This window comes from Protomyctophum bolini, assembly GCF_963924005.1.
Source record: "Protomyctophum bolini genome assembly, chromosome: 24".
In the NCBI taxonomy this organism is placed as follows: Eukaryota; Metazoa; Chordata; class Actinopteri; order Myctophiformes; family Myctophidae; genus Protomyctophum; species Protomyctophum bolini.
The window spans coordinates 7,400,697-7,428,693 of NC_137885.1; the positions used below are offsets into that span (position 1 = coordinate 7,400,697).

Sequence of the window (27,997 nt, forward strand, 5' to 3'; positions counted from 1 at the left end):
CTGAAACAACCAGTAGACAAGCTGACAAACATGCGGCGTGAGTTGACGGCATGCCCAAAATAGAGATGCCAGGGTGAAGATTGACAGATGAAAAAGGGAAAGAAGCCATAATATATACACTCAAATAACGTCCTTTCAAACCGACCATTTTGATGTGCCTCTCCGGGACCGGCAAACGTGTTGGAGCGCCATCAGCCCTTCATCAGCGCTCGTTTGAACACTGATGAAGGCTGATTGAACTCGAACACACTCGTTCCCCGAAAGCCAAATGAAACTGAGAAAGCACTTTAGTTTATTTAGTGCTAGCGTTTTCAGTTTTTAGGAGCGTGCACTAAATGTTTGTTTTTAGAGAGAGAGAGAGAGAGAGAGAGAGAGAGAGAGTCAATCATCACATTAAACGTGTTTTGGGTAAGGACGTTAAGAGGCAAACATTTGGCCAAAATAGGCAAACTTTCAGCAAAAACATCAGATCTACAATCTCACAACGTGTCGCAAGGTGATCGCGTCATGGAGTACATTCTGTGGGGCTTAACCACACGTCTCTACAACTCCACAACTCAAACATTCTGCAGAAATAGAAATAGGAAAAGGAGGGGGGCCAAGTGCAGAACCCTGGGGGATCCCAGTGAAGTGAGTGAGAGGAGTTTAAGTGGTTACGAGTTTAACACTACGACGTCGGAGCAGCCGTTCTGACCGGATTTGAGATTTAAAAGTTTATTTTCTTAGCCCATGGAGTCCAGAGAAAGTTCCCCTTGCATGACTTTGTCTAAATATTCGATTGAAATCATCTCTGTTTTTTTCCCCATTTGAAACGTTTTGTAAATATGATTTTAGGCATATATCTCCTACTCTGTCTGGCTATTATCGGCACAATGCACCGCCGTCCCCCTTTCTCCCCCATAGGCCTACTCGCCTTTTTTGCTGCTTGATAATGGTGTCTTTTATAACCCGATTGAACGTCTCCAGCTGGACGTCTCCAGGGACGAGTGGGGGAGAGAGTGGCCAATCAAATCGCACCAAAAACACGGTCCCTCTGACCGTTCAGCCGACTGAGTAGTAGTGAAATTCTTTCAGACTTGCTAGTGTTAAGCAAGCATAACAAGAGGACGATGCGGCACACACAGGCCTGCCTGCCTGCCTGCCTGCCAGTGTTGTGCAGGGACCTGCGTGAACTGAAACTCTACGTTTTTTGGAAGCACTGGACTGTTCTAGTTGAAGTGCTGTTGACATATCTGGAGCACCACAGTTATGCTCGTTTGAGCTCATGTCCAACTGCCTCTGGAATCTGGACAGCAGCTCGAAACGGCTGTTAGCTGTCCAAAGACATTCTAGAAGCCTCTTACATATAGGTTTAGAGAGCATACTTATTGACATACTCCTGTATATCACAGTAAAAATTAACTATGGTTTACAGTTCATAAAAACTTCCACCACTGTTCCATCATATTCTCCACAAGTGAGTCAGTGCATGTACTGCATGGATGAATGAATGATTTTATGATGGGATTATATACCTTATACACCTTTTCATACACGGTTACAATCGTTCAATTTGGCATGTGTGTTGCACTCCAACATAACGGTACAGGCCAGAATGTTTGACCGCTACAGTTAGAGCGGCCGGTGGTTCTGTTGAGCTGTGGGGGACATTTTCCTGGCATTGGTTTGAGCCTACTTATCCACTTTTTCATTGTACCTAGACACTTAACAGAATATGTGTGCTCTCTCTCTCTCTCTCTCTCTCTCTCTCTCTCTCAGAAAGACACAGAAAATGTGTTTGATGTGTTAAGACTGGAAAGGCACACTGCAAATCAATACAACATTATTCCGTGTGATGACCTTTATTTTATTTATTTATTTATTTGAGTGCCTGGCGCTATAGAATAAGATTTGCGTTTGACACAATGGCTGTGGATTTTACAGTATATATTTGGGAGGAAAAGAAAAAAACACTGTATATCAATGGGGGCTCCGTGGTCAAATACAAATCAAACTGGGGGTCCTCGAACTTCAAGAGGTTGACAATCATCACTGCTCCGAGTGCCTGAACTCACATCGTTATAGCGGAGTGACACAGCTGCCTTTGTTTGAGTCCTTGAGGAGGCGCACGTATACAGCACGGCGTCCCACGAGGAACAATAAGGTCACAATGGTGTGTTGACCGCACTCATCACCCCCCAGCTCATCTGGAGCCCCCCCCCCACCCCGTCGCTCTGCCTCGCCGTGCCAAGCCATGGCTCACACCAGCTGCAGGACGCCAGCGTGCAACAGGCCGGACGCCACTCTTTTGTTTCGCCATTACAGAGCGTTTGTTTCTTCTCATTAATTTCACAACGAGCGAACATATCCGTGGTTGTGAACACAACAGGAACGAAGTACATTATGCACTTGACTATACTCGCACATTAAGTTAATTTAGTAGAGCATGTGCTATAGTTGTAACTTGTAAGTCAGTGAGTAATTATAGCTTATGTAAGCAAATGAGTACTTACTTACTGTACTTTACTTGAGTATTTGCTATTTTGGAGGCTTATGACTTTCACTCTATACTACAGTACATTTCAAAGAGAAATGTTGAACTTTTAAGTACTGTGGGGTGTCGCTATAGGCAACCACCCGCCAGGTGAGCATAATATATAGTAGCCCAGACAGCCCAGTGGGGAGGAGGCAGAGCGTGGCCACGGAGAACACGCCTACTCGGCCTCGTCATCGAGCAGACATACTACCCCGCCTACCTATTGGCTCAAGGCCAAGTGCACGCGCCTATACGCCAGGTTAAAAAGGAAAGGGGCAGTCTGCCTCTGCGCTCATTCCCCGCTGACAGCCGACAGGGACAGTTCGGGTATGCTTGGCGGTAAGCGACGTCTCACTCGTCCTCTCACACCACGACACCAGGCATATCTACTGTACGCATGATATTAAAAGCCTATTCTCTTCCTATATACAGTAGGTAACCCGCTATACCCCGGACCAATTGTTACTGATGAGAGTTCCACTTCCCCCGGGAGAATACTGACCAGGAAACAGAGGCACCTGTCAAACCCCGGGGGACAGAGTGTGATATAATAGGGCGCACTAAGCCCCGTTAGGGAAAAAGAACCCTAACTAAACCGCCTATCCTGCCCGTGCGACGGGCGCCATGAGAGAAGAGGCGGAGTTTTGTTCGTTAATGACATTTCATGCCGCACGCCTAAGAAGCGCATTTATCCTTAATAAACGGCCGTCGTGGTGGACCAGTCTAAATCAGTGCCTGGTGTGTTGGTGTCTGCTCAGTGCTCACAGTATACTACAGTATGTCTAGGAATTCAGGGACACCCCCGGTATCAAAATGTACAAAAATACATTATTTTTTAAGCATTTGAGCTCTATTTTGAAAACTGCGAAAACGCTCACGTGTGACTTGTAGATATTATTTTGTACTTTTGAATACTTAAAATCCATGCCACCTGTTACAATAGAAACGCTGGACAGGTATATATATATATATATATATAGGGTTTGTTTTTTTATAATGTAAAATTACGTCTTGGCACAGGGGGTTTTACCGTTTAAAACGTAACCTGGCACAGATTGTGTTTAAGCATATTTAAAAGCAACCACTCCAGTGCTCTTCAGTATAGTGGAGTACCACCTACCGCTTGTACTTGAGTAATGTTTGACTCTTTTGTTCGCCGTTACAGAGTGTTTCTCTCTCTTCGAATTCCACAGTGAGAGCAGCGGGTTCGTCCGTTCTACTTCCTATGATTGTGTAGCAGTGAGTCAGTTCAGTCCATAGTGTGATGGTGGATTAACACATGGCTGGGGCACAGATAGCACACACAGAGACTATTCTTTTTTAATGGTCAGTGTTGGTGGACAAAGTACTCAACCCCAACACCTAATACTAAGTGTATTATACAAGTAAGACGCGCGAACGCGGGAAGCGAACGTGCTGTAGCTCGTAAATTGCAATAACAACAATTCAAATAAATTACGTACTTTAAGGGGTTTTTTTAAGTTTTTTAAGTTAAGTTTTTTAAGTTAGGTTTTTGTTCTGCTAGTTCTCATAGTTAGTGCTCACTGCGTTCGCAACTAAGTGAAAGTTCCTCACTCAATTTTGTACTAGTTGTATTACTTAATGTACTTGAGGACTTGCTTTTAAAAAAGGCATTCAAAGGTGTATGCTTTTTTATTTAAGTGTTCAAACATACAGAACATTTTTCTTTGAAATGTGAATGCATTGCTGTATTGAAATCTTGACCTTTTTCAAAACAATTAAAAATATTTTCGACCAAAATAACTAGTGAAAACAGCCGAGATCGTACTACTTTCCATCTTCACAATAAGAAATAGGGCTTTAAGTGGTTAAATCACAAAATACATTTCTTACCCCATTCCGAGAAATGTAATGGAGTCTTGGAAATCTAGTGGACTATATCCGAAAATACAAACACTCAATTAAATACAGATACGCTGCTTTTTTTCCCTTCAGTACAGTAAGTAAATGTACCGTCTATACCACCGGAGAGAGACAGTACTTACTATTACTTGTGTTACTTAGTACTTACTATTACCGTGTATATTATTGTGTAGTATAGTGAGACAGTGAGTCAGTTAGTCCACACTGTGCGATGGTGGAACACGTGGGCGCAGAGAGCAAGGGGGGGGGGCACACAAACACCCAGAGAGACTGTTCTTTTTAACCCATTCTGAACGGGAACCCATTTTGGTGTTAGCATCATGTTATGCTTTAGCTATTGAAAAATAGCAGATCTACAAGCTCATAGCGCGCCACCGAGTGGCGCGCTACGAGCTTGTAGGTCTGCTATTTTTGAAAAATCGAAGAACGGCTGACATTTTTAGAATCTGATCTCAGGTCAGAATGGGTTAATCAGACCAGTGTGTTGTCCAGTGGAAACCTCGTATGAATCTGATCTCAGGTCAGAATGGGTTAATAACACATGGCAGCAGGCAAGCTGGCACGGAGACAGCACGAAGGTAGACACTCCAACCTGACCCATTTATCAGCGCTGTCCGCCCGGAAACCTCACATGTCCTAATAAAAACCTGCTATACTTTTCAGGAAACGGAGGGGGGAAAAAAACAGAACCTGTGTTTTTCCGATGGATCCAATGTTATAGCTACTGTATTTATTTAGTCACACTTGTTGATACTTTTCATCGGTTCAATACTTGAAATAAATACTTTACAGTTCAATAAAAACCCACAGACACACGGATTTAAAGGCCAGCTTTAGTTTTTTTTTTCAACCAAGGTTCATGTTTTAGGTTGTTATTATAGAGAAAGTAAAAGATGAGTGTACATTTCTCTTCATTTGCTGCTTTCTTTTGTTTTAGGGATTTTGGCCGTTTTTGACAGGGGGGCGGGGGCATTCGAGCATGGGGCTAAATATGTATTTTTTTTACAAAATGTCATAGCGATTTATTTTTGTATTATTTACTCTAGTCCTACTAAACCCCAATAAATTACATTTGGCCACAAAAGATCACGAGATCTACTGAATGTGTCAAACTGCATATTGAGCCTATGACACACAGTGTGGCTTCCCCCCAGTAGGCTACCTTCACATTCAGTAGATCCTGTGATCTTCTGTGGACAGATGTAATTGTATTAGGACTATAGTAAATAATAAAAAAAAATGAATCGCCATAATATTTTGTAAAGAAATATATATTTAGCCCCATGCTCGAATGCCTCCGCCCCCCTGTCCAAAAACCGCTAAAATCCCTAAAACGAAAGAAAGCAGCAAATGAAGAAAAATGAACACTCATCTTTTACAACCTAAAACATGAATCTTGTTTGAAAAAAAAACTAAAAGGTGTCCTTTAAGCATTTTCATTTCAATACCATCTAATGTGTCACATTATGATTGCGTTGTGAGCTTGCAGCTCGGCCCTTCTTGTTATGCGTGTGCGTTGTAATGGCATTCATTCAAATACCCAGAAACATTTGAAATATGGAGATACGAGGTTTCTGCCCGACGGTGACGATATGGCCCATATGGGCCATCATTTGACCTTTTTGGACGACACCATTCATTACACAGGCTAACGATGTTCCGATTGTTAACTACTGTACATTCAACCTGGCGGCCCTAATTTGAGCCCAGGTCATTAACCGTTTCGATACGTACAGTATAGGACAGGTATACTCGTCATGATTAATGCATTTTGCGCCATGCGCTGATTACACATAACGAGCAGACAAACAAACGATTTCAGAGTTGCTTAGTTAAGTAAAAATCGCAGTACTTATTCCATTAAATCAGAATAAAGAATAGGAATAATAGTCTTAACCCATTTTGGGGCGGGAACCCCTTTTGGTGTTAGCATTGTGTTATGCTTTAGCTATTGAAAATAGCAGATCTACAAGCTCATAGCGCGCCACCGAGTGGCGCGCTACGAGCTTGTAGGTCTGCTATTTTAGGAAAAATCGAAGAACGACTGACATAGAAACATGGCTTTTTCAGAAAACTGTCGGGACGTATAGAAGACATCTTTTAGAATCTGATCTCAGGTCAGAATGGAAAACTGTCAGGATGTATAGAAGACATCTTTAGAATCTGATCTCAGGTCAGAATGGAAAACTGTCGGGACGTATAGAAGACATCTTTAGAATCTGATCTCAGGTCAGAATGGAAAACTGTCAGGATGTATAGAAGACATCTTTTAGAATCTGATCTCAGGTCAGGGGCACAGACTCTGCAGTGATCCTATGAAAACAAAAATTGAATTCTCCGGCGGAGCGCTCTTATACAGAGCCGAAGGCTACGTCTCCTCATTTGCATGACATCAGCTCCAGAACGAATGAGGATTTATGAGAACATGCGAGAGGCTATATGCGAACATGCGGAGCGTCGCGGTTCCAAGTTTACTGTCACGCGCCACTAGGTACACCCCCTGTACACCCTCCCACGAATTGCGGTCACTTAGATATTAAGAACAGAGGAGGGAAAAGGAGAATGTCAAAACAAAACTCAACTCACTGTCACATCACAGGTTCAGTGTAGTAGACAGTACAGTAAGTGGATAAAAGGTATGGGCACTCGGTTGGCATAACCCATTCTGACCCGAGATCAGATTCTAAAGGATGTCTTCTACATCCTGACAGTTTTCCATTCTGACCCGAGATCAGATTCTAAAAGATGTCTTCTACATCCTGACAGTTTTCCATTCTGACCCGAGATCAGATTCTAAAAAGATGTCTTCTACATCCTGACAGTTTTCCATTCTGACCCGAGATCAGATTCTAAAATTTGTCTTCTACATCCTGACAGTTTTCCATTCTGACCCGAGATCAGATTCTAAAAGATGTCTTCTACATCCTGACAGTTTTCCATTCTGACCCGAGATCAGATTCTAAAAGATGTCTTCTACATCCTGACAGTTTTCCATTCTGACCCGAGATCAGATTCTAAAAGATGTCTTTATACGTCCAAACAGTTTTCTGGAAAAGCTATGCTTCTATTCTACAGTATGTCACGTCGTTCTTCGATTTTTCAAAAATAGCAGACCTACAAGCTCGTAGCGCGCCACTCGGGGGCGCGCTATGAGCTTGTAGATCTGCTATTTTTCAATAGCTAAAGCATATAGCATAATGCTAACACCAAAAGGGGGTTTGCAATGCAAACTAATAGGGGAGCGTGCTCCGGTGTGGTATTTTGTCCGAACGCGCCCTGGGTGTTCGAATCCACCGAAGTGCATCTCTTAAAAACCCGAAGTATAGGCACTCTTAAAAACAGCGCAGCGTATACTGACATTCAAATAGCGAGTATACAAATAATGTCTGTAATCGGGTGACATCATGCAGAATCTCTTACAACAGCCTAAACGCTATAGGGATACCAGGCGTATCCTATCGCAACATTTCTCGTCTACTAGTTCTGTGGATTTGGTCTCATTATAGGAACTAGCTGTGATTTTTATTGTGTTTTTAGTATGTTAGTATTCTTTTTTTACACATGTACTTTTGTAAGCCAGTGGAATACTATTTGTTTTCAATTATGCATTTCGTGTATTGTTGACAAAAGCTATCTTACATAGGATTCATTCATGATTTTTTATGTTTTTTGTTCGTGCTTATTGTAAATCGCTCTGGATTAAGAGTGTCTGCTAAATGCCTAAATTGTAAATTCTATCTATCCATCCATCCATCCATCCATCCACCCACAGCCGAGAGGCAGTGTCAGTTTGCAGACACTCATCTCTGTGATGGCGTGAAATATTCAGCCTAGAAGTGCGCTGCTGTGAAAGAAAAGGGCTTTTTCTCTTTTTTTTTGCTCTGACTTGCTGTCTTAATTTCCACTCAGGGAGTTGAAGAGATTTGACCGCCCTCTCCCTCTCCCTCTCCAACTGTCCTCTGCGGCTATGTTTTCCGCAGAGAGGACACACAGACACGTGGCTGGCCTCACATCGAGTCACAACGACAGCAACACGCCGGGAAACAGACAAACAGAGGTGGAAGAAAGTATACCCTGTTTTTTCGGGGGTTTTTTTCTAAATTAACCCAGTGATTCTCAACCTTTGAGAGTGGTGCCTATAACTAATTACACCCATTGGTGCTGCTGGCCGCGTGTGTATGTCTGACTCTGAGTCTGTCTGTCTGTCTGTCTGTCTGAGTACGAGGCACAGACAGACAGACAGACAGACAAGACAGACAGACAGACAGACAGACAGACAGACAGACAGACAGACAGACAGACAGACAGACAGACAGACAGACAGACAGACAGACAGACAGACAGACAGACAGACAGACAGACAGACAGACCACTCAGTTCACACGGGCGTGATGCATTTATTTTTTGTGAAGGACCCCCTATTTGACATGATTTTATTCACCTCTTGGACCCCAATATATACACTGTAATGTCCTCAGAGTTAATTAATCCATTTTGGGGCGGGAACCCCTTTTGGTGTTAGCATTATGTTATGCTTTAGCTATTGAAAAATAGCAGATCTACAAGCTATACGAGCTTGTAGGTCTGCTATTTTTGAAGAATCGAAGAACGACTGACATAGAAACATAGCTTTTTTCCGAAAACTGTCAGGATGTAGAAGACATTTTTAGAATCTGATCTCAGGTCAAAATGGGCTAAGCGGAACCCAATGGCATTTGGTTCCATTTGTACACTCTCAGAGTTAGAGACGTGCTGTATATAAGGGTCTATTTGGAGCCCCTGGACAATGAGAAACAGTGACTTTTAACCAATTTAACCCTATTCATACCGCACAATTTACCCATTCACACATTTGCCTGTGGAAATATTCAATTGAAGTAAAACTATACCTCAACATTTATAGCTGGCTATACATAAGTGTTACACGGACAAAGAAACGTATAAATTGTTGATCTACACGCCTTACAATATGTATTGTAAGCTTTGTAGATCTTCTATTTCTGCTATTTTTTGAAAAAAAACGTTTGAAAATGTATAGGGACATTTTTTTCAACATGGAAAAGACTGACGATTTATGCACAAAATAATTGGCATTTATCTCAAATAATTGCGATTAATAGGCGTCGGCGATTATGTAATAATTGTCTGCCAGGCCTTTATCCACCAGAGTGAGCGGAGGAGGGGTCAGTATCTCCATAACCCATTCTGGGCGGGAACCCCTTTTGGTGTTAGCATTGTGTTATGCTTTAGCTATTGAAAAATAGCAGACCTACAAGCTCAAGCTATGAGAGCTTGTAGGTTATGAGAGCTTGTAGGTCTGCTATTTTTGAAAAATCGAAGAACGGCTGACATATAGAAACATAGCTTTTTCAGAAAACTGTCAGGATGTATAGAAGACATTTTTAGAATCTGATCTCAGGTCAGAATGGGATAATGAAGCGCAGTGAGCACAGCTGAGAGGACAACGGGTCCAGACAGATCCACGGGGGCAGATGTCCCTCAGTGTGACACGTTGGGCATCAGGGACCCTGACAGGTGCCAGCGGGGGACAGGGCAGTGACGTAACCACTGTGGACTGGCGAGGGTTAAAAAAAAAACGAGATGGCTGGGCGCCCTATATGCACTGGCATGTGTTTGTATACTGGGTTCAATCATAGACTGTAAAAAAATATATGGACAAAGCGTTCCCCCGGGTCTAACGTGAACGTAGAATGAAGCCTGTCAGTCCTTGAATTGTCTTTGATCTTTCTAGATCCGTTTGGGCCCCAGCTGGCCCATTGGCTGGCCCAGACAACGAGACGGGACTTCCCCCCCCCCCCCCCCCTTCTTCTCAGTTGTTTTTTATTTTGACTCGAGTGGGTGGGGGATCCCGATCATAGACTGTAACGGTAGCCACGCCCTCTCAGAACATACACGACTTTATGGTCATTTTTTTTTTATAAATGGGACCATAGTTTTCCAAAAAAGAATAGTATGACATTTGAAATGAGACTTTAAACTAGTGACTGGAAGCAGAAAGTATTCATGACCATGTTTATTAAGGTTTATACAGTCTAGGTGAAGTTGGGCCCAAATACATGGACCTCTATGGGGCTATGGGTTTTTTTTTGGGCCCAATGACAGCGCCACAACAGGCCATTATATGAACTTTCAGGAAATCCCGATTTCCTCAGTGGCTTCACAAAATATCTGTCTGACTGCCCCCCTGGGTTCAATGCATTTGTTCTTCAACATCACTTGATTGATTGATTGATTGATTGATTGATTGATTGACTTTTCGTTTTAGATTTGTGCGTGGGCTATTTAACTCATTTATCGCCGACATCGCCTTTTGATGCCTGTTTTCTAATGGCGCCGGGATCGCCTTAAGGACGCCTATTTTAATATCAATTGGATTACGTTTGATATTAGCGTCATGGTTTTTCCGGCCCAAAGCGACGTTCAATCCAAGAGCCTCGTCCCGTTGAGTTATTGTGTGGCAAGAGCGCCACTCTGAACCACCACTAGATGGCAGTCAATGAGTTTAAAAAAAAACAAAATAGCAGATATACAAGTTTGGGTAATTCTGTTCCATCACTCGTTTGCAAGTCACATCACTGTGTGCATTCATGGGTGAATGAACCTTGTGAGGAGTAGGAGGAGGAGGGAGGAAGGTGTCGCATTGTGGCGCGCTGTGAGCTTGTAGATCTGCTATGTCCGCTATTTTGGGAAAATACCTGAAAATGCCTGAACATTTTACAACGTGGAAACAATTATGAAGATTACGCAAAGTAATTGCGATCAGGCGATTATTTAACCCATTCTGAACGGGAACTCCCTTTTGGTGTTATAGCATCATGTCATGCTTTAGCTATTGAAAAAAAGCAGATCTACAAGCTCGTAGCGCGCCACCGAGTGGCGCGCTACGAGCTTGTAAGGTCTGCTATTTTTGAAAAATAGAAGAGCGACTGACGTAGAAGACATTCTTTTTAGAATCTGCTCTCGGGTCAGAATGAAAACTGTCAGGAGGTAGAAGACATTTTGTAGAATCTGATCTCAGGTCAGAATGGGTTAATAACAGTGACAGGCCTTAGCCTGTAGGTGCGGTGCGGTCCTTCCGTAAGCACGCAGCGATAATAGAGACTATTACAGCAGTACATCTGCAGCATCCAACCTGACACACATTTCACTTCACAGTACCTTTCATCCGCCTCTAAATAAATATCACACATGCCAGTGTATATTTCCCAAACGGGAATACAGTACACGTGTAGTAGTAGCATGTTATTGAATTCAGTCTGACCAGGAGTATATAGATAAAAACATATCCCAACCGGGGCCAGAACTAAAATATCAAAAGCAGAGGTATTGATCACCCCGCCATGCTAAATCCAAACCTGAACTTGGCACTGACAATCACAGGTTGTTTGATGTATAGGCTGCTGCTCTACAGCCTGCATGGAGTGTCCAGCAAAATCGGTTAATATATAGCTTCACAATAATGTTTAACCACTTCAACCCTGTTATAATATGAATATCTGTATACTTTGGCCTGTTAAAAAAAAAAGCCGATCTGCAAGCTCACAGCGCGTCCATCCAGACGTGACATGTTATTCAAATTATTCTGAAAGATCTTGACAAACACCTGAACAATCTTGAATAACGGAGGAATATATCAACACAAATCAACCAAACCGGCCTCCCCCCGGGGGGGACAAAAAAATACATGTCAATTCAGGGGTCCTTGACATGGGAAAACGTCTGAGAAGCATGCCGTATAAGCGACGGAGCGAAGCCGTCGCACTAGTGGATTGGAAGGCAGCGAGGCGGAGCGGCTGTGGAAGAGGCTGTCAGTCTCCCATACACTGGACGGAATGTGTCATTCAAGGCGCTGCGGTAAAAACCTACTCCCTCAGAAAGCTCTCTGTGTTTGTGGGGAAATAATGGCCTTGTCAGAGTGGGCCATCCATCCCCACACGTCGTCGGCCCCGCGATTGCTGACGCCGCAGCCCTCTCGTCGTAACAACGGCGACTTCTCTTTGTAAACGGAGAGAGGCAGACGTCTACTCTCATTAGAGTCGCTTCTTTACTGGGAGACAGGCGGCACGGAAGATGAGAGGGAGAGACGGTGTATATGAGAGACAGACGGTGAGAGAGCGACCGTTTTCGGAGAGACAGACGGTATGAAAGCTGAGAGTGAGACAGTGTAGGAGAGACAGACAGCAGGAAAACTAGAGGGAGACAGTGTAGGAGAGACAGACAGCAGGAAAACTAGAGTGAGACAGTGTAGGATAGACAGACAGCAGGAAAACTAGAGTGAGACAGTGTAGGAGAGAGACAGACAGCAGGAAAACATTTTAAACTAGAGGGAGACAGTGTAGGAGAGACAAACAGCAGGAAAGCTGAGAGAGAGAGAGAGAGAAAGAGAGACAAAGAATGAAGCTACTGGCAGCACTCAATCCGAGTATACCACAGGGAACAGGCAGGTCGGTATACAGAAACAGGGGGACTTTATCAACCATGCAATCAATCAATGGGAGTGGAAAACAGCTCTGTCGGATGCCTTTATTTAAAAGGAGTGGACCCGTCCTATACACGCTCTGCTTCTGCAGTAACATCCTTAGGTTATACATTTGTACACTCTTAAGAGTTTACAAATGGATAAATTACCACCGAGGATGTAACGGTATATAATATGACTTTGGTTTGTATATTGATATGGATCGTATAGGAAACGCGAGAGGGGCCCCGAGTCCTATGCGTGCGGGGGCCGAGCGTGCATGCCGAATGTGGGGACGGTAATCTTATAGCCACCGTCACTGCCAGGGTCACCGCGGTCATATTATTTTTTTAAAGTGACATTGCCGAGCTGAAACAATCATTCAAAACCACACACACACACACACACACACACACACACACACGAGCACAAGCCGCCCATGATGATGATAACAATCGTAAAACACTAACCGCCGTCATTAAAGCGATGCTTTAACAGTCATTAGGGCATAATTAGTCAAGTACTACTAGCGCTGTATAGAGCCGGCTCTTTGGCACAACACGCAAAAGCAATACGCAAGGCAGAGCGGCAATAAGGCATTCACACACAGGAGCCAATCCCAGCTCAGCAGGGGGTTGACAGACACGTCTCACGAAGGTCGACAGACCCCAAATGCCATTAACCAGTGTATATAATTAGACACACGCCAAATAGTGAAAATAGCAGATCTACATATACAAGCTCACAGCATTCCCCCCCCCCCCCCCCGATTCCCCTGACGTGTTGTGTGAGCTTGTAGATTGGCTATTTCCGCACAGTGGGAAATGGGAACTAGGCCCATACGATCACGACGGTCTCAAAGTACTGGGAACTATATATACTGGGAGCAACCCAGTGCAACGTCAGCGTGCTATACCGTTGTCCTCGAAGCTAGTGGTGCATAAAGTGGATCCTTTTCCTCCAGCTAAATGACACGATAGTTATAGGAACCAAATTGACACTTGACACGGTGTCTGTATAACTCTGAAACTCGCAGAGTTCAATAACGCCACAGATTCCACTCCCAGAGATGAAAAGAAATCCAACACATATCGAACAGGGGGGTCCTGCTTTAAAAAAGCTGCCTCGCCACCAGAGTCATTTGTTTTGAGTTTGTCAGAGAGGTGCAGGCCAGGGTTGTCAGATCGATCGATACCCCATCAATGGAGGAAACGTATAAGAGGATATAAAGGCATATACCATGTTAGTCCAACCGAATGAGAGAGACATGAAACAACATCCATGTCACTAACGCATACTGTACACAAAACATCAGCAGTCTACTCTATTACGCCAAGCCACACAGTGTACTGTATGCCCCGGGCTCACCCAGGGGGAGGGGGACACCCAGGGGTTCCTTAGTTGAAAGGGTAACAGGCAGTCGTCGTCGTCACACACACACACACACACACACACACACACACACACACACACACACACACAGTAAAACGAGGAACAGTTTAGGCATTTAAACAGAGAACACACAAAAGCTGTTCAATTGGGGGTCCGTGGGGCTGTCCTTCACATGAAAATATTTGAGAACAGCACTGCTCTAAAGGCTACTCAGGTGGTGGAAGGGCGCATCACCGCATGCCTGGCTGTACATCTCACAGTGGATGTCTTCTAACCAACTCAAGCTCAACCCCAGACAAGACTGAACTTCTCTTCTTCCTGCAGCTAAGTCCTGCTCCCATGTGGGAGCTAACTATTTCCATATAGGCAACGCCTTTGGTAACCTCTGTCCCGACAGCTATAGAAACCTTGGTGCTGTCCTGGACCGTCAGCTCTCGTTCAAAGCACACATCACAGCCGTCACTCGATCCTGTATAGGTTTACACTGTGCAACATTCAACGAATCAGACCCGTCCTCACCCAGGAGTCAGGCCAGCTCCTTAGTCCTTATCCAGACATCAGTCATGTCAAAACTCTCTCCAATATTGATCCAAAATGCCACAGCTTGCCTGGTTTTCAACCGGACAAAATTTCCATGTGTCACTCCCCTTCTACTCCATTGGCTCCCGCAGTCGCTGCCCGCACAGTACAAAACTCTGATGCTGGCATTCATTCGAAGCAACCAAAGGTATGGCACCCCCATATCTCGCAAGTCTGATAAGACCCTATACAAACCCTCCCATGCACTCAGATCAGCCGACACAGGGAAGCTGCAGGACGTCCCTTCGCTAAAAACGCCGGGGACGACGCTCCACCACACGTGCCCAACTCTTCTCCCTTCTGGCTCCAAAACTACGGAATGCACTTCCCATTGCAGTCAGAACTGCAGACTCACTCCCCCAATCTTCCGCCGTAGTCTGAAAAATGCACCTCTTCAGAGTAGACTCCATCTTAGCCCATAGCACTTGCCCTATAGCCTCTGCCTCGACCACCTACAGGCGTATGCATAGGCTCAACTTATGTAACTTAAATAGCACTTTACTGTATGTATAGACATAGCACTCTATAGTGTATACATATACGCTCGCGGTGTTGCCCCTCGACTTCTCCGTGCGTACAGAAAAGAAAACACAAGATCTCATTGAAAAGGAACTATAGGCGCGTTAAATCGCTTCGCGTTTGAAAGGCCCTTTAAAAACGGTGTAATCACTTGTCGTCGTGTTCAAAAATATTCCAAAGTGCCGATCACAACGACAGAGCGGAGGAGGAACGCACCCATACTGCACCACACCGCCGCCATTGCAATGCATTGGGCCTCAATTTCCCACAACCCTTTGCGACAGAATTTCTGGCGTTGTGACATCGTCAAAACGCATAAACCTTATTCAAAACACAGATTAAACAATAAGAATCACACCCGTGTGAAGTGAGGAGCGTTAATATATTAAAGTCTAACTCATGTTGATTAGGTGATTTAATGGTGATGTAAAACAAACATCAAACGCCATTAACAATAAAGAGACAATATGACGTAAATGACACATTGTGGTAAATGTTCCCTTCATTCTCAATGAGTTTACAAAACAAACATTACACCTGCTAGCGCTCCTCAAAAATATAACTTGTGTAACCCGTGTTCAGGAGTCAAATATTCAGCTATTTTTGAAAATAATTCTGGTGATTTTGGTGCCAATAATTTTTGTACGTTTACTCAAGTCAAATCTTGAATCCAGGATACGTTTACTTTATACGTAACAGAATATGTTTCAATATTGCGGTTCAGCGTCGGAGTCCTCCTTCCACCACTGACCACGCCGACTCGCCGAGGCACACAGATCTCCCTGTGTCTGTGCACGTGAATTAGAACCAAACATAGACTCTGGCACAGCACTATAGATGCAGCAGTCTACAGTACACCATTCCAGCAAGGCAAGGCACACAGCTCTCTGTTTATCAGCGGAGACAATCTGTGGCCGTCCGACAGTTTAGCTGTGGGCAACGACCAACGCGACGGCATCCTCATTGATAACAGCATTCATCTCTGGCAACAAAGGTCTATGTATAGCAGACACTCAGACAAAGCCTCTCTCTCTCTCTCTCTCACACACACACACACACACACACACACACACACACACACACACACATCACACGCACACACACACATCACACACACACGCACAAACACACGCAAGCAAGCAAGAAAGCACACGCACACGCAGAGCTAAGTTAAGAACATGGCCACTGGCCAGACACAATAATCACCCACACACACACAGTGATATGAGAGAGTGTGCATTTATAAAGGCAACCGTTGTGTTGTTTATCTAAAGAGACGTGTGGAGAGGAGAGAGGGATAGAGAGAGAGAGAGAGAGAGAGAGAGAGAGAGAGAGAGAGAGAGAGTGAATGTGTGAGTGTTTGTGTGAGAGACAGTAATTGAACTACTTAAACCCTCTAGTCTTAAGGGAGACAGATCTGAGGTTGCAACTGTACTTGCTTTTCTCGTCTACTCCGAATCTCTCCGAAGCTCACAGATCTGCTATTTTTTGGCTAATGTTCCCCCCAGAAATTGGATGCTGGGGTTCAAGTGATTAAAAAGACTGACTGGCTGGCTGACTGACTGACTGACTGACTGACTGACTAGGCCCTAGGCCTAGACCATGTGAACCCTAGTATCCCTGGCCTGGCCTGGCTCAAAATAGGCAAACAGAAAGAGAAAACAGAACAGGTGCATGTGCGTGTGCGTGTGCGTGTGTGTGTGTGTGTGTGTGTGTGTGCGCCTGCGTGTACTTGCATTAATGAGCGAGGGGGCCCTTTACGTCTGTGTGTCGTTTAAAAATAATATTGAACCAATGAAAAGTATTACACTTCTACTTCTACTTGACGTTTAACCATTCTGGGTCCACACGCTCACAGTGAGCTTGTACTGTAGATCTGCTTAGGTCCTTTTGACTAAGTATAGCGGACCTGCAGTGGTTAAACTGAGGTGATAATGGATCAATTCCAAAGAGTATCAAAGTATTCCGTGCAGGCACCCACGGACTTGCGTCATGTGCGGCACCCACTTTGAGAAACCATGTTGTAATATGTATGTACGGTTATATGGCACATGTTCTTGGTATGTATGGTACATCATGTTCTTGGTATGTTTGGTACCTGTTCTTTGACAGACGCCAGCAGGTTGGTGGTGGTGGTGTCGGGCTGCAGGCGGTGGTGGTGGTGGTGGTGGTGAGGACTGGGACTCTCTCTGGGCGCCAGGGTCCCCTCCCCCCCCTCTCCGTCTCCTTCCTCCATCCCTGCTTCCTCTGTCCAAGCCCGCAGACGGCCACTCGCTGAACCCTGCAAAGAGCCACCACACGCTTTACGTTGTGTGTTTGTTGTTGTTTATTTCTGTTTTTTGTGCAGTCTGTGTTTTTATTTCTTTACTGCACAGCTGCCCCCCTTTGACAACTTGTAGATTTATGTACTGTTCTTTATGAACTTTTAATCTTTTAAACCTATGACCTCTTCCTTCAGGAAAGGATTCCATATAAGCCTTCTTCCTTTCCTTGCATTGTATTTTTGTTTCTTTGATATGTTATTGTCTATTTTTTGTACTTTATGCTAAATAAATAAACCTAAACCAAAACCTTTACTTTTTTTTGTTATCAAATGTTTTTTATTTAAGACAATAAATCAACCACACGCTTTACTGTGTGCATTTTAAACCATCGGCAACATGGCTCCTTCTCTCTTTTGGGTCTCGAGCTAAAATGTTTGGGAACCGCTTGCTCTTCATAGCACGGTGGGTATAGGGCTGTCACGATTACACATTTAAGTTGACGATTCATTGTCACGCATTGTGTTTATAATTGTGAACATTGGAACTTTACAATTTGTTAGGCTTCGTAATCACAAATTGCACAGGGCAGCTATGACAAATAACTGAAATATACAAATATTAATAATAATAAATATTTTTCTTTTCAGAAAATCTACAAAATAGCGGAAGGTTTTTCTTCTTTTTTTTTTTACAATTTCTGCAATTCTTTTTTAAATGTTTGAAAATGTGTGGACATTTTTCCACATGGAAACAATTGACGATTATGCAAAAATAATTAATATTATCTCAAATAATTGTGATTAGGCGATTATGTAATAATTGTGACAGGCCTAATGGCGGGTGGGCAGCATCCCATTTCCAGAGGGTCTTATACTGAGTGAGTTCGATAAAGCGAGCAAAGGGCAGAAAGTGTAAACACATAGTCCTGAATTATATACAAAGAACTGCATGAACTTGGCAGATGCAAAATGCTGACTTGTGTAAGTGCACTTGGTGCACTTTGAGGTCACAATGAAAAGATGACTTAGGCTACATACAACAGTCCGAAATCATGAACTTCTAAATAAGCCTACAGTGTGTTTTTCTCCTCAGTGAAATAACATATTTCAAATTGAACACAGACATTCAATGTTGCCAGTTGTTTTATATTAAGCACCTCAACATAGGTCACTGATGATGAGACGCCATTGCATAATCTGCAGGGGGTTGCTGAAAATGAGCTGTGCTCTGCTACTACCACTGGGTAACTACAGAACAAAACCAAATGTTAAACACAGGATAGACTAAGACAGACTTAAGGCAGGCTGTGTCACAATTACAAACATTTGATATTGACCATTTCAGTTCATATTATAGACAGTATGCAGACAGTAGACATGTTATGCTCTCAAGAGATAAATTACTTTTAAGCAGCTGCATTACTTAATTCCATGAAGTCTCCGAATTATAGAGAATGTAGAAAATTGTTATTTTAATCAACGTTTGCCTGTAATCTTTCCTATCTTATCCAAAAGCAACAAAAATATTCCACGTTTTGGGTCTGAGAGGCGAAATCTCATCAAATGGTGGTCCGTGGCTAATAAATAATGGACCGTGATCTGAGCAGGGTTGAAAACCACTGCTGTAAAATCATCAAGTGTTCATTTAGCTGCTACATTTTAGGCATCGCTGCCTCCTCTCTTTATAGAAGCCCAGAGTTGCTCTCTCTGACCCAACAAGAGCCTATATAGTATATATATAGCCTGGGCCGCATTCCATTTCGGGGTTTAGTTTATGATCCCGGTCGGGAGCGGATGGTAACTTTCGTCATGTTGTAGTCAATGATTTGTAGTCATCTGGCAGGAAATGACAAGACAAGACAAGAATCAGTATACTATATGAATGGCGGAATTCTTAATCCGCCTTGTGGTTTACTGTCTGATGACGTCAAAGACATGGCGTGAATTACCATCCGCTCCAGACCCCGGTTCACACACGGCGATTTCGGAACACTAGACCAGGCTTTCCTCCGAGGTGGAAAGCCTGGTGACGCCAGGTTAACAAGAGCCACCAGATGCTTAAACAAGCAACAATATGGCTGTGTCAAGGACTCTCTCAACCTTTTATAATCTCAAGGACGCCCGGGGTTTGATATTATGCACCGGTGGTTCTCAACCTTTTCAGGCTATATGACTCCCCCAAAGTAATCATATTTTAATTGAACTGGGGACCCTCCCAACTTGATAAGCACTTGGAATGAATTGTATAGGAGTTGAGGCATTCAAACTTTCGGTTCCACAGATAAACATTGTGAAAATAGCACAGCTCACAGCACCTCACTTTGAGACTTCGGCTAATTTCATTTTCTTTTGTTATAACCCATGCCACATTTAATTTCCCCGTAAGTACCTATACCCACCTTAAACATCAACCTAGGGTCTGTCAACATAGTTGCCCTATCTAAATAACATTCTTAAAGTTGCTGCTTAAGTGATATTTTTCAGTAAAAACGGTTTGTTGAAATTCAAAGTTCTATATTCAAGTGTTTGTCTCTTCAGTAACAGGGCTCTCCCTGTCTCTCAAGCTCTTTAGTGAACAGAAAATAGTCATTTTCAGGGAGGTCGCTAATGGACCCTTCACTAAACCCCACCCCAAAAGCTACTGTCTCAATGCCAATCCAAATAGTTTAGCAACCGTTGCTAAGCTGGGCAAGCTTCCGTCACCACGATGCAATTCCAACGGGAGTCACATTTGTGTGTGTGTGATGGCTGTGTTCTGCACCATCAAACACAAATGTCCAGTGACTTGTTGACTATAGATTTAGAAGATCTTTTGATGCTATACTGAAATGATTGATTATTTATATGGAGAAATCCTGTCATTTATGCATCTCAATGGGTGAGGTCTATGGCAGAGTGGAGTGGTGTGGGGCTTCATTTATTGGTTTCATCACCCCCAGTTTCACTCACCCTCCCCTGCAACTGAACAAACACTATAGCAATGATTACGATCAGAATATAGAGCTATACTTATTTCAAACATTAATTAAATAATATCACATACAACACATGGGTAGCCTGACTGTCAGACTCCTGCTCAGTGGAGTGGGCGGGGTGGAATGGGCTGGAAACCGGGCTAACATGGGTTGAATGGCAAGGGTCCTTTTGGTTCCTATGACTATCACCACTTTTGTGGTTGAGAACCACGTACAGCTCTATGAATTGCAAAATCTCTCTCTCTCTCTCTCTCTCTCTCTCTCTCTCTCTCAGGTGCAGCCCATGGTGACTGGGCATATCATGTTTGTTTTTAGTTTTTTTCCAAAAATGATGTTTTAGCAAATTCAACATAAAGGCTGACAAATGGTGAATTAGGTGTTTAGCAGATGGCTATATATAGGTTAGGGTCCATTTGGTTTCACTACAGAATAAGGGCATGGGTCTATTCGGTTCCTATATAATAACTATCAATGAATTTGAGTGGACCCCTAACTAACCCCCTGTCACGGATCACTGACCAGATCCCACATCTCTCTCTCTCTCTCTCTCTAATCTCTAATTCTCTCTAATTAGGTGTTTTGCAAATGTATCCATAGTAACTTACAAGTGTAAAATAGGACTAGACTAAAATGGCATAAATTATTACAGGGATTTGACTGTGCAGAGCATTCTATATAGAGGCAGAGGCTATACTCTATATACCTGCAAACCAAACGTGCACTAGATAATAGCTGCTGCTGCTGCTGCTATAGTGCTAGGAGGCTTATATATATAGCAGGGTGTCGGTCTCCGTCACGTCCATTTTGCTGGGCATATCAGGTGGCACTTTGTGTCGCCTATCTATCCGTCTTCCAATGTGTCAGCGACGAGCATCAATCATCCCTTGTTTTACGACAAGGACGAGGTCAATGGAGCAAGGCTCAGGCTCAGCATATCACAGTATCACATCCATCTCTATAGAGAGGAGGGGACATGCAGGATGGGATGGGACAGGGCAGGCAGCGCTCTCTCCACTTATACAGTTTACGGGGAAGACATAAAATAAGCTCTCTCAACACCTGCAACCGTTTGATAACGCTATTGTGTCCAGTTGTTGCGGACACACACACACACACACACACACACACAGTATAGGCTACATCATTTCTCAGTTTCGATTGTCTTATTTCCTTTGTAAACGTATGTTTTGTGCCAATAAATGCTTGGAATTGACCCGAATTGATTTTAAATTTAGAGAGAGAGAGAGAGAGAGAGTGAGAGACCATGATGTATAATGTAACGTAACTTACCAAGCCCCAGATGTGTGTGTTGTACTTGTAACGAGGCCACAGCTGGATGGCTAAATCCCCTCCACCATCCTCATGCTCAGGCTATGGTCTCCGGGCTACATCTTGTGTCACACGCGGCGTGGACCTTTCCATTCACTCAAGCGATTTGGCCCACAGCACGCGTTCGGCGCGCTCCCGTGCAATATATATATATATTTTTTTATATATATATATTTTTTAAATAATAATTCTTTTATTCCGTTCTTCTTTATTTAGGATTCACCCGTCAAAATCCCAGCTGACGTCTTATATGAGCTGCACGCATGCACCCACTATACTGATCAAGGGCGTGACGTCACCATGCGGCTATGGATTATATCTTCCTCCCCTATATATATATATATCATCATGGCCCCGAATCGATATCCCAAATCGATCAGCGATCAGTCAAGTCGATCGATCGACGCATCATACGGACCACGGTTTCATTGTTTTCGTTTGCTCTCTCTCTCTCTCCGTTGCACCTGCTGCCGCGGCTTGTTCCGGGGGGTGGGTTGGGTGGTTGGTTGATGCAATCAACGCAAAGCTGTCCGTTTAGCAGAAAGGCGTTGAGATGAGATGCAGTGCAATGCTTTGCAGGCTGCACGGCTTGCAGAGTACAGCCCAGTGTGTGTGTGTGTGTGTGTGTGTGTGTGTGCTTTCATCGCTTTCTGCAGGATCTGTGCTCAGCTGCCTGCCTTGTGGAGACCGCGCGCTCATTGGCTGCTGCGAGGGTGACATCAGAGCAACACAACACATGTACATAATCTAATAGTGACGATAATGAGATGATATATACTCTAATAGAGATCATGGAGATCTTCATCTTCATTTAAATTGGCTTCTTATCGAGTGACACCAAGGTAACATATACTCTAATAAATAATATAATGCAATAAAGTTGATGTGTTTTAAAATAGTGATTCTCAATCTTTCCTCATTTCAAGGACCCCCTAGTGTGAAATGCATTAAGGCCATGGATGGACCCCCGTTTGTTATTTTTATCTCTGGGATCATCTGGGTTCTGTCCATTTGGACCCCCGGAGCCAATTAACGTTGAGAACCATGCTGTGTTTTTAAATTGTGACGTTTCAAATTTACATTTATTGCAGAATAAGTCATCAGGATTTTATAGTAGGCTACTTATAGCAATCCTACTACGAAGAAAACTGTCTGTCTTTCCTCCATTTTTCTCCTCAGTGAAATAACTGATTTCCAACTGAACACAGACATGAATTGACCATTGGCATAGGGTGCAACAGTAGCTTAAATTGTACTGATACAAACAATGATAATTTAATAAAATTATCAATATTTATTTTGGGTGTGGCATTATATTCACACACACACAGGCCTATATAAGATTTCCGTAGGCTTTTTTCTGGCCTCGATGCCCAGTCATGCCAGCCTCCCGGGCCAAAATATATATATTTTGCCGTCAGTCCGTCCGTCGTCACCCCACGCCTCCTTATATGGTCATGCCTCGTGACATCAAGTGACATCATCAGGGATGGAGATCCCTGATGTCATCAATATTAAGCCCATATATGGGAATGCTCATATACTGTATGCCCGGCAGTTGGCGAAAACTATAGTTTTCAACAGGCCCAAGAATTAAGGTCCGGCCCTACCTGGGCACTGCCCCCGCATGCCACCCTTAGATCTTCATATATGGAGATGACCTGTTATGGCCACATAGATGGCCAGTACAGAATTCATTCCATATGTTGATCTGACACCCCCATGCCCAGCAGTCTCCCATCACCCAGGCGGATGCGTGCACACGACGTATAGGTTCATTCATAAAATCATGGCCTTGAACTTATAACAGTCTAAAATGAACACATTCTTCTGTTTCAATAAGAAGCAGCCCACACCTGCTGGACCATTTAACAATTGAATAAGGGAAAATGTATTCGTTCAGAAAGGAACATTTTCATGTAAAGCTGGATTTATATGAATTAATTGTGACGGACAGGAGAGAGGATCAGAGAACCATCATCATCATGAATATGATCATGACCCATATAGAAGAATGGAAAGAGTTTCTCAGTGAAGGTGAAGCCAGTGAAGGAGTAGAGATGAACTCTCGCCTCCACGTCATAAAAGGAGACCAGACCCTCTTCATAATCCACAAACACTCCCACTCTCCGGACCACCCCTCTTACAGGGAGGGTGTGAGTGCCAGGAACGGTGTATTCATTTCCATCCCTAAGCCTTAGGGCCCAGTAACCATACATGGGTCTCACTGTGAGACCCAGCTTACACTTCCTGTCGATGGACTCTCTGGCAACTCCTAAATCCCACTCAGACTTCCCGTTAACCTCGACTTCATAGTAAAACCTCCCAGAGGAGAAACTTTGCTTTCCCAAGACACATCTACATGCGGAGAATCTCTTTCTGTTGTCTGGAACATTATGACCGTCCCGAGGACCAACTTGTTTTCTATCGTCAGACAGGTTCAGCGAGCGAAATGCTGTATCAGGGTCCAGGGTCACGTCTATTGCATATTGTTGGACGCTCCTCAGCTCAGCCTCATTAACCTTCTCCGTCTCTTGCCTGAGCATCTTCTCCAGCTGAGCCACGGCTGTCCTCACCGTCCCCACATATGAGGCGTGGCGGACATTGACCTTTGCCCAGTCCTTGGTGGGTGGAGGGGCGTTGATGGACGTGAAGTTCCGGGGGAGATGGTTGCGGTCGTCAGTGTGCATCGAGAGCTGCTTCAACTCGGAGCTTCTCCTTTCAAACTCGGAGATTTCCTGTTCCAGCTCTTTGACGAGGCCTTCGGCCTGTTTCTCTGTTGCTTTCTGCTTCCCTTCGATCACATCAATGAGCTCAGCCTGGTTTCTCTGAACACAGGCAAGCAGAGCAGTGAACACCTGCACACCGTCTGCTATTTCTCTGTCTGCCTTTTTCTTGCTGAGCTGCACTGAGTTTTGAACTTCCTGAATCTTCAGACGCCTCTCCCAGATCAGCTGTCCAAGCTTAGCCTCCGTCTTTCCGATGTGTTCGTCTTTCAACCGGCGACTCCTGAACTGATCAGCCATCTCAGAGAGGACTCTATTCACAGATGGAACGTTCTGGAACGTTCTGTTACACAATGGACACTGACACACACCAGTATTGCCCCAGTGATGTGTGACGCATGTCTTGCAGTAGTTGTGTCCACATGGAATGGTGACTGGATCCGTGAACACATCCAGACAGATAGAACACAGGAACTGCTCTTCAGACAGGAGAAGAAAGCTGGAAGATGCCATTTCTGTACGTCAAGAGCAAGAGTATAAAAACTACTGTAGCAACTTGGAACTTACAAAGGTGACAGTTCAAGAAGATTCTTTGTAATGCTTATAACCTGGTGAACCTGTCGTCGATATAATGTCCTTTTGGTCTATTTTTATACCATGCTCCCATGTTAATATCACCATAAATTAGCTACTATGATGTCACTGTCAGCAATGGCCAAAAATGGAGTTCCACGTTACTATAGTTTAGCATTTTCTTCTTTCTGTTGCAACAGCTGTGGATATGAAATTGAAAAGACCATAATAGACTGAGTAGTGAGTACCACTGATAACTTAAAATGCAACTTTAGATTCAATATTAATCTTAAGTTAAACATTGGCCTCTCAAAAACTTCAAATGAGAGCCACTATAATGTATAAACTGCTGTACTGTAAAATGCGCATGGGTAATTTCGTAATTAAAATAAATATTTGCAGATATAATTTTCACATTTTGCAAGCAGCAGCCTTGGACTGAAATAATTATTTTCTTGATGCACCAAAACTAAATCCCATGGCATTCACTGCTTCAAATACTGAAATACAAAATATGCAAATTCAACAGACTCTTAAACATGCAACCCATTAAGATAACCAGAGCAACATATTTGTACTGAAAATAACAGGCCACCACAAGTACATGCACATGCCCATTTATTTCAATGATAATCTACTCAAGACTTTTGAGTGCGTTTCATTTTAATGCACTCAAGAGAAAAACAAAACAGGCTATTACATTTAGTAGTGTTACATGTGAACCATATTGAACTGTGTGTAAGCTACATTCTTCAACCACTTCACACTGTGGGGTGTGTGACATTTGTGTTTTAAACTGAAATACAGAGCCGCGGTTCCTTAGGGCAAGGGTCCCCGAAACCTTTCCATTTTAACAATCCCCTCCAAATAATAGCCATAGTCTCTGACTGCGCCCCCCCCCCCCCCCCCCATTGCTAAATAGCTGTATAAAATAACCGAGCTTACAAGGTGTGCAGTTGTGCGACGCCTTGTAAACCGGCTACTTTCACATTATTTGCTTTCAATTTCTCCTCTCCATTCAAATAGGTCCCCCTGGTGCCCCCTGGTGGGCGTACTCTAGGGTGCCGTCACACCAGGGACCGGGGTCCAGCCAGCATCAGAATTCGCTCTTAGTCCAGTTTGTCTGATTAGTGTGTGGAACACTGTGTACTGTTAGTGATGCATTGTGTGAAACTGCAGAAAAGGCCATAATAAAACACAAATGCCACCGATTACACTGGGAGTGGAGGAAAGAAAGAAAGAGAAAAGGAAATGAACGCGGCATCCGAGTGAAAAATAACTAGTCTATATCTACTCCTTAAAGTAGCACCTTAGTTCGAAAAGCAAACACCATCAGAGGGCGGCGATACATTCAACACCGTTCCCCTCCCCGCACTCTTAAAAAAAATTACGTGTCATTGTAAACTCATCCACGTGCGTCATCATCACTCACATTTTGGTTGACAACATTATGTTATGGCAGTATGCGTTATCAGAATGTAGGTGGGGGGTAAGAGTTAAAGACCACATTTTTCGCTAAATGTTTTCTGCATATATCATTATTTGTAATTGTGTAAAAACGTTTTCCAATCAGGGACACAATGTGTAGAATTTTAGCTTGCATTTGGTGCCGGCAACATTTTTTTTAAACGAACACAAAAAGCATATTGTACCAAATACACACACTCTTGATACACATAGCGGTATCTGTTTTTAAGGTGTGTGTGTGTGTGTGTGTGTGTGTGTGTAATGAGAGGCATTAATTACTCAGAATAATCGAACGTCACTCGATGTGACTCATTGTTGCCATGAAACTCAATGACAAGAAAAGACACTGAATGGTTGGCAAAGTTCAGAACCCACATGCAACCACTTGGTCCCACAGGGGGTCTATACTAGGCCCCCTCCTTTTGGCCCCTCTACGGAGTCAACCACATTATCTCTGTCAAAAAATGGCCAATTAACCAGCTCACAACACGCTGCTGGATCGGCTATTTTCAACCCCAGAGTGGTGATGCAAGGGTTCAAAATGGTAAAAGAAATAACTGAAATGACTTTCATTGGTTATACTGTAAGAGATGACTTCCTATTGCTGCGCGAGTTTTGAGTTCTTCTATAATGTCGACACTGGACTTCCACTTATCCAGTAGTGTGCAAGCAGGAAGAGGGAGTCCCCCCTGCGATTAGTGCATCCCCTAAACCGGTTTTCCATAGAGGTTGTAATTTCAAGGACCCTAGGCTATAACTCTGTGTACAGATGGAACCAGATACTATACTAAAGATATCGAATGACCAATAATTCCGTCATCGCAATCAAAGAACGCTGACTGACCTGGTTAGAATTCTAGCCAAGAAAACACACTGGGCGACTATCAATCATTTCGTGTTTCTATGTTCCCAATGTGAATACTGGAACATGACCGCTCATTAAAATTCCACCCAAACAGAATTGCTTTTTCCTTTGATCTCTCTCACTCAGAACTCGTTTAAAAAAGCGCAACATTGGAAAATTCTGTCAAAACACGAGGAACATTTGCAGAAATAACCTAAAAAAACATCAAACTCCCTGCAAGACCATCGATTTAACCCAGCGGTTCTCAAAGTTGGGGGTCCAGGGACCACCAGGGGTCGAAAAAAAAAAAATCTTAAACCCGGCCTAAACATTTTCCAAAGTCTAAGTCGATCTTATTCCGAGGTGGAGTGATGTCTTCGGTGAGACCGCCAAGGATCTGCCTATTCATTTGGACCCGTGAACGGTCGATTCAGACCGCCGTTTCGTCCCCC

General features: G+C 43.6%; 2 protein-coding genes across 2 annotated transcripts in view; both read right to left on the bottom strand.

Moving 5' to 3' along the window:
* Positions 1–17,604, bottom strand: part of LOC308311504 (plakophilin-4-like) — a gene marked incomplete at its 5' end in the record, with an annotated part of 79,307 nt that extends 61,703 nt beyond the window's left edge. Inside the window, one exon of the mRNA XM_080758198.1 lies at positions 17,467–17,604. Coding sequence (XP_080614324.1) covers positions 17,467–17,604 — 138 coding nt within the window. The remainder of the gene's footprint in view (positions 1–17,466) is intronic.
* A 6,271-nt stretch (positions 17,605–23,875) lies between these two features.
* On the bottom strand, positions 23,876–25,174 carry LOC308311714 (E3 ubiquitin-protein ligase TRIM39-like; the record flags this gene model as incomplete). The annotated part of the gene is made up of 1 exon (XM_080758500.1): positions 23,876–25,174. The coding sequence occupies one exon, from the start codon at positions 25,172–25,174 to the stop codon at positions 23,876–23,878; it is 1,299 nt and encodes a 432-aa protein (XP_080614626.1).
* Positions 25,175–27,997: the final 2,823 nt, after the last annotated feature.